At 38.9% G+C, this 7880-nt stretch overlaps 1 protein-coding gene across 2 annotated transcripts; it reads left to right on the forward strand.

Annotated features, from left to right (window-relative positions):
- The first annotated feature begins 1187 nt into the window (after window positions 1-1187).
- On the forward strand, window positions 1188-5352 carry LOC131023674 (protein FAR1-RELATED SEQUENCE 11). Of its 2 annotated transcripts, none has more exons than XM_057953227.1 (5): window positions 1188-1521; window positions 2157-3181; window positions 3614-4057; window positions 4424-5044; window positions 5163-5352. In XM_057953227.1, exons 2-4 carry the CDS (start codon window positions 2204-2206, stop codon window positions 5039-5041), a joined length of 2040 nt encoding a protein of 679 aa, XP_057809210.1. In that variant the 5' UTR covers window positions 1188-1521; window positions 2157-2203; the 3' UTR covers window positions 5042-5044; window positions 5163-5352. The 2 variants fall into 2 exon arrangements, with proteins under 2 accessions (XP_057809210.1, XP_057809209.1); XM_057953226.1 differs by having other exon boundaries at window positions 1214-1521; window positions 5140-5352.
- Window positions 5353-7880: the final 2528 nt, after the last annotated feature.

Consider the following 7880-nt stretch of genomic DNA (forward strand, 5'->3'; position numbering starts at 1 on the left):
TGTCCTTGATCTTCAACCCTTACCCTTGACCTCCCGTCAATACAGAGTAAGCCTTTTCAGATTGGTTGCCTAAGACTCCTCCGTCAAAGCAAGACTTGAAGAACTGATGTCATGTTTGCAGTAAGACAAAGTGACGAGTTGGTTGTGAGCTATTGTTAGGTCGGTGAGAATGCACTCCCAAAACATAAGAATGAACGAGGCTTCTTGCTGATTTTATAGACCTTCATGTCATGGTTAGTTTCCTCCACTTCCCACTTCTATAAGCTTCCTATAACCGTCGTAATCCACATCCGAAAACTATCAGTCGACCAGTCTGGAATATTGGTTGAAAAGATCATGATTAACCACCTTTCCATTTATTAAAAACGTGGTCAACAAGCATAAAACCTTTATTCCACAACCAAAGAATAATAAAACGTGAAAAGAAGGTAAAGATTACATATGTATAGTTACCAATGGAGAGTCAAAGTACAGCTTCAAGGCAAACTTTGGAATGTTGGCTGGTTCCCAGAAATGTTGACAACATGAATGTTATCAACATTCAACCTAACATTGTCGGAGTCAATATTGACTCTAACAAATACCTCATGAAAAATTAAAATATGAAAATAGTGAAAATAAATTAATGCAAATACTTTCAGTCTTGCATAATAAAATATAGATAATTTTCATGACTTCACAAAACATTCTATGCAAATAACAAAATAATAATAATAATAATAATTAAAAAACAAACTTCCTTTATAGAATAAGAGAGAGAGAGAAATTAATTTTGAATTTTTTTAATTTGTATATCTTTATTATTTTAAATTTATTTTTTTGTATATTAAATTAAATTATAGTTATGGTGATGATATTTAATTTCATATGCCTATTGAATCTTTTTCATTACCCAAAATATAATAATAATAATAATAATGGGTTAAATGGAGAGGATAGTGGGAGAGAGAAATTTTGGCGGCAAAAAATTATCGTTAAAACTCTATTTTTATATTTCATATATGGATATAGATACATCAAATAGAATTAGTTTAATAAAACTAATTAAAAAAATTAAAATATTTAAAAAATTTCATTCCATTTAAATAAATAAAAAATTAATTTTAATATTTTTATCTATCAAAATCAATGTAAACGCCACTTAATATATTTACGATTAAATAAGGTTTTAAAAAAACAACTATTTGGTGAACGAGAATGGGGAATCACAATAATCTAGTTTGGATCCAGGATTAGTCTAGTCTGTCAATTGTAACCCACCTGCTTGGAAACAGACTTATTGCTGGCGCCATATAGCACCGTGCGCCACAAATAAAATTACATCCCAGCGCACATTAGGGTTTCTCTTCGCTTTCTTTCTTCGTTTCTTCTTCCCGTAGATTGATTAATCCTGAGCTAACTCGCGATTTCAATTGTTATGTTTGCATAGTCCGTTTGGATTTATATACGTACATGTATACGTATCGATATACAGTATATCACATGGAGATCGATTGGTGCCACGATTAATCTAAAAGACAGGTGCCTTGATTTTCACTGTTTTTCTTATCGATTTCTGGTTGGAATTTCTTTTAGATTGATGATAAATTTAGATACATTCTGTTTCTCGGTTGTTTAGATTCCGGTTGCACCTCAGAGATTGGGCTTCTATAGATACTGTTACAGTGGGATTTATGTGAAATGCCATTGCTAAAAGTTGCTTTTCAAATCTGGATTGTTGTAGTATTATTTTTTATCTTGTGAGTTAACTAACGCGGCCATTGAGTTTGCTTATACAAGTGAAAGGTAAGATTAGAATGGATTCGACGGTCGAGAGGGAAGTTATTGTGCTGTAATCACACCACCGTGTGTGTAATAGATGGCCTCGTTGATGATATTTTGTTTTATTTTGTCGTTTCTTTTCCTATGTTAGTATTATGTTCAGCTTTGTGTATTCATTTTTATACTATTGTCTCATCTTCTCTCTAAAATGCTATAATATGCTTTTCATTCATGCTCATCAAATATTTTCCTTTCCTGTGTTGTTGGATTACTGGGATGAGATGTTTCTTGTCTGTAATTGTTCCACTTCTCGTCTCCATATTATTTCTTTGTACAATTTACCTACAAATCTTTGTCTTCTTATCACTTACTAGTTTAACGATGTTTTTGTTTAGAAATGGCTAACAATAGCATTAGCTAAAACCCCCGTGACAAGACTACGATGTCTGAAGAGGCTGGGCAGATGATGCTGGTGTATGAAGATCCCTCAGATCAAAGGTCCATCTCACTTGATGATGCAAGCAGCTCTGAGGAATCTCCAGATGAGACCAGACTGTCCTTGGAGACAACTAATGACGCTATTCCATATATTGGTCAAAGATTTGTAACTCATGATGCTGCTTATGAATTCTATAGTGAATTTGCAAAGCGCTGTGGGTTTTCAATCAGGCGTCACCGTACAGAGGGCAAGGACGGTGTTGGGAAAGGCCTCACAAGGCGTTACTTTGTGTGCCATCGAGCAGGAAATACTCCCACGAAAAATTCAAATGACAATAAACCACAGAGAAACAGAAAATCGTCTCGGTGTGGATGTCAAGCATACATGCGTATAAGCAAGTCAACTGAATTAGGAGTACCTGAATGGCGAGTTACTGGATTTGCAAACCACCATAACCATGAACTTCTTGAACCAAACCAAGTGCGTTTTCTTCCTGCATATCGCACTATTTCGGAATCTGACAAGAACCGAATTCTCATGTTTGTCAAGACTGGAATCTCAGTTCAACAAATGATGAGGCTGCTTGAACTTGAAAAATGCATTGAACCTGGATATCTTCCGTTTACTGAGAAAGATGTTAGGAATTTGCTTCAATCTTTCAGAAAAGTAGATCCCGAGGATGAGAGCATCGATTTACTTAAAATGTGCAGAAATATCAGGGATAAAGATCCCAACTTTAAGTTTGAGTTTACACTTGATTCCAGTGGGAGATTAGAGAATATAGCTTGGTCATATGCCTCATCTATCCAGTCATATGAAATTTTTGGTGATGCTGTGGTCTTTGATACAACACATCGATTGACTGCTTTTGATATGCCTCTTGGAATATGGGTAGGAATGAACAATTATGGTATGCCCTGCTTCTTTGGCTGCGTACTTCTTCGTGAAGAAAATTTGAGGTCATTCTCCTGGGCATTGAAGGTAAAACAGAGACTATAATGCTTTGCTTTAGACACTAGCTTGCAATCGCTTCTGCTAATGCTATCAACTGTTTCTAAGCAGTTGTCTATTTACACAGATTTTAATCATTAATGTCTCAGTTATATATCAGTCCACACCAGGTGCCTTCTTGTATGTAGTGGTCAACTGTCACACTGAGCAAAATGAATGGTGTCTCTTCTTAGATCCTTCTGGCCATTAAAACACTACTACCAACTCAAGCCTCTCCAACATGTAACATGGGGAAAAGAAAAAGGAAATAGAATAAGATGGTATCTGTGTCTGTGTGTGTGTTGAAAAGGGGATTGGGTATTGGCTAAAGAAGCCATGTATCTGTAGATATATTTCTCATTTAGTTGATGCTCTTAACATATATGTGCTAACTTTTAAGTTTTTTCTGTTTGAATGTACAAGGCTTTCTTAGGATTTATGAATGGGAAAGCTCCCCAAACAATATTGACCGACCAAAATATGTGCCTTAAAGAAGCTATAGGAATGGAGATGCCAACCACCAAACATGCACTTTGCATATGGCTTACTGTGGCAAAATTCCCGTCATGGTTCAATGCTGTTCTTGGAGAACGGTATAATGAGTGGAAGGCTGAGTTCTATCGACTCTATAACCTGGAAACCATTGAAGATTTTGAATTGGGTTGGAGAGACATGGTGAATTCTTTTGGTCTGCACACAAACAGGCATATAGCTAGTTTGTATGCCTTGCGAAATCTTTGGGCACTGCCATACTTGAGAAGCCACTTTTTTGCAGGATTGACCACTCCCGGCCAGTCAAAATCAATAAATGCATTTATTCAACGATTTTTGAGTGCCCAGTCTCGGCTTGCACATTTTGTAGAACAGGTGAGCTCTCTAGCTAAATTGCATACTAGTTTTATTGAACTTGTAGATTATTTCTCCTCTTCTTCATCACCAACTTGCCGAAGAAAAGAACCCGAAGGTGTGTGTTTCTAATTTCTTTATGCTGGGTCACGGAAAATTTATGGCACAGGTTTGGCTTTATGAATCAGAAGTCTTCCATGTTTGTTTAGTACTAGTCTTCATATTTCTCCTCAACACATTTGGAAGACATGTAACAACATCAGAGAGTAGTTTGGGTGAACTCTGAGGAATCTGATGCATGAATGCATGTTTCCTTTGAGATTAATATTCCACTTTCCTATCTCAGAAATGTTGGCGTGGTCCTCACTGCCGTTGATTTATAATCAGGTAGCTGTAGCTGTGGATTTCAAGGATCAAGCTGGAGAGCAACAGACGATGCAGCAAAATATCCAAAACATTAGCCTGAAAACAGGAGCTCCAATGGAATCACATGCTGCCTCAGTTCTCACACCTTTTGCCTTCTCAAAGCTCCAAGAACAACTTGTTATGGCTGCCCATTATGCTTCATATCAGTTGGAAGACGGTTTCCTTGTGAGGCACCATACGAAGCTTGAAGGAGGCCGGAAAGTATATTGGGTCCCACGGGAAGGGATCATCAGTTGCAGCTGCCACCAGTTTGAGTTCTCTGGGATCCTCTGTAGGCATGCTCTCCGAGTTCTGTCAACCGGGAATTGCTTCCAAATCCCAGAAAGGTACCTGCCTCTGCGCTGGCGGCGAAGCATGCCTCTCAACAGACATCTTCAGGCTCCTCGGAACGATCATGCGGATAGGATGCAGCTGTTGCAGAGCATGGTATCAACTCTTGTAACGGAATCTGCAAAATCGAAAGAACGGTTAGATCTGGCAACGGAGCATGTCTCTATTCTTCTATCTCGAATTAGGGAACAGCCAGTTTCAACTATGGGGATGAGAGAACTCTCTTCCTCACATCGGACACTTGCTTAAAAGGTGGCAGTTCCATATATATATATATGTCCATTGCGAGACAACTTTGTAGAGTCTTTGTAAAGGGCAGCATGATATTTTACTACTGTTTCTTACAGAAATGACACTTCTTCTGTCTCAGCCGATGTGGAGAAACAGGACTCATGGATCTTATGGTATTCGTACTGGCACCAAGCATTTTGATGTCTGCAAGTCCAGACACGACACAAGGAACATGAAATATTTTGTGTACACGGCGCTACAATATGATTATTCTGTACAAATGGATCTTATAACCAGCTAATATTATTTTATTATTATTATTATGTAAACATACGTTTTGTTACATGGTAATATTATTATAAACCTCCAAGAGATATACTAATATATATGAATATTTAATATAGAGTAATATATAACTCCCTCCGTTCCATTTCAAATGTCTCAAAACTATAGGATTGTCATATTTGAAGTGAGATGGAGGGAGTTATATATTACTCTGTATTAAATATTCATATATATTAGTATATCTTTTGGAGGTTTATAATTATATGGTAGTCCTATAGTTTTGAGACATTTGAAGTGAGAATGAAAGAGTGTTATTATGCTTACACGATTGATAATACATTATATTTATTCTATCTTAATTTAATATATCACATTTCTTTATTTAGATGTTTCATTTTAATAGGTCACTTTCTAAAATGAAAAGATAGTCTTATACTCCCTCCGTCCCACTTCAATTGGCACTTTTACTTTGGGCACGGAGATTAAGAATAAAGAGTTGAGTGTGTAAAGTGGGTGGGGGCTATTTGTTTAATGTGTGTAGAGAATGTAGGGACCACATGCTATTTTTGGAAAGTGCCAATTGGAGTGGGACAAACAAAAAAGGCAAGTGTGCCAATTGAAGTAGGACGGAGGGAGTATAACTTATTATTTACAATTTATGTTATCATGGCCCACAAATAATTATCTCTTTTCTCATTTTAAAATAATATCTTCATTTTTTCTCTATTTTTCTTGACAAATATATCCTCAAAATAAGTTTATATATATATATATATATATATATAAATTATTGGGCAAATTGCACGAAAATACCCCACTTTATACCAAATTTCAGTTTTTTGACAAACCTTTCAATTGTAGCAAGAAATTGAACGACCTTTCAATTTATTGCAATTGGCATCCCCGGTGTTCCGGCCAAGTGAATGCTAAATTGGCAGCCGTAATGCCAACGTGGCATCAGAAATGCCAAATCACCCCCCTTCCCCTCCCACGTCACCCTCTCTCTTTCTCTCTCTTCCCCCTCTTCCCCTCCTAAATGAACGACCGCCTGACCGGCCAGATGAAGGGCCGCCAGCTGTCCTCCAGTCCCGCCAACAGCGCCATCAGCTTCGTCCTTCCCGAGCAGCCGAGTTATCTCAATCGGCCGAAGTCTTCAATCCAGTGGCCGAGAATAATATTCCAGCCACCGAGTTCTTCCTCAAGCAGCCGAGTTTTAATTTCCAGCGTCGATTTCTCTTCTAATCGGCCGAAATCTTCAATTCAGCACCAAGTACAAACCTCCGGCGGCCGAGCATCTTCTCCAGCAGCCGAGAACCTTTTCCAGCGGCCGAATTCAACTAAAGCGGCCGAGCAAATTGCCCATCGGCCGAGTTCGAGAATTCAATTCAGCGGGCGACGTCTTCAACGCCGAGTTCTTCAACTACAGCGGCCGAGCAAACTGTCCATCGGCCGAGTTCAAATTCTCGAACTCAACTCCAAACGACCGAATTAGAGCGGCCGAGGTCTACATTCGATCGGGCAAAGTAAAGATCCAGCGGCCAAAATCAACTTTCAGCGGCCGAGTTTCCTCCACGGTCGAGTAATTATTTAAGCGGCCGAAAGAAATTTTGAGCGGCCGAGTTCTTCCTCGAGCAGCCGCGGTAGAGATCGAGCCGCTAGGGCTGGAAGTCTTCTCCAATTATACTAGGGGTGAGCAAAAACCGAACCGAAGTGCAAAACCGAACCGAACCGAACGGTTTTGGTGCGATTCGGTTCCGATTCTATTGGTTCGGTTTTCGGTTCGGTTTCAAAAATTAAAAACCGAAAATTTTCGGTTCGGTTTCGGTTTTCAGTTTTTGGTTCGGTTTTAAACCGAACCGAACCGATAGATATATATATATATATATATATATATATAAATTTAAATTACTAATTTCCTCAAAACCCTAAAGTAAACTCTAGTCCAAATTTTGAAAACAAAAACAACGCCGCTCTCGGCTCTGTACAATTCAAATTGTATTCTTCTTGTAATCTTCTTCAACTTTGCCACATCTCTTCCATTTCCTCCGTTCATCACCTGTGGGTGTCTGCCCCCCGTTCGTCCGACGTCGCCCCGCCGTCTCCCTTCCGGCGCGATGCGCGACTACAACAGTCTTTTGCAGCCCCCTTCCGGCTTCCATCCACGACACGCCGACAAGTCGATAACCCAGGTTCTTCTCGGCTTCCCCCCTTCCGGCGCAGCCCATCCCCGGTCCCCCCTTTCGGCGACAAGAGCTTCTTCGGCCCCTCTCACTCTTCCCATAAGTTTCACTGTTTCAGCTTGCCTTCAATTAAATTAGACTTAGATTTACAATTTTACACTATTATACTATATGTGAATGTGATTATGTGAGTTTTGTAGTATTATATATATTTCGAATTAGATTTAATATGGTTTTTTTCGACGAAAAAAAAAGTTGTAATGGTTCGGTGGACCGAACCGAAACCGACGGTTTTATCGGTTCGGTTTCGGTTCGGTTTGACACCTCCTATCGGTGCAGGTGCGGTTTCCATTTTCAGCATCGGTTCGGTTTTCGGTTTTCAGGATTTGGTG

Source organism: Salvia miltiorrhiza, chromosome 4, assembly GCF_028751815.1.
Source record: "Salvia miltiorrhiza cultivar Shanhuang (shh) chromosome 4, IMPLAD_Smil_shh, whole genome shotgun sequence".
Taxonomy (NCBI): Eukaryota; Viridiplantae; Streptophyta; class Magnoliopsida; order Lamiales; family Lamiaceae; genus Salvia; species Salvia miltiorrhiza.

Excerpts from the sequence above, each read along its gene's own strand:
- LOC131023674 (XM_057953227.1), top strand. The coding sequence starts at position 2,204 with ATGTCTGAAGAGGCTGGGCAGATGATGCTGGTGTATGAAGATCCCTCA. Across the intron at positions 3,182-3,613 it reads CATTCTCCTGGGCATTGAAG|GCTTTCTTAGGATTTATGAA; the intron begins GTAAAACAGAGA and ends TGAATGTACAAG. Across the intron at positions 4,058-4,423 it reads TTGCACATTTTGTAGAACAG|GTAGCTGTAGCTGTGGATTT; the intron begins GTGAGCTCTCTA and ends ATTTATAATCAG.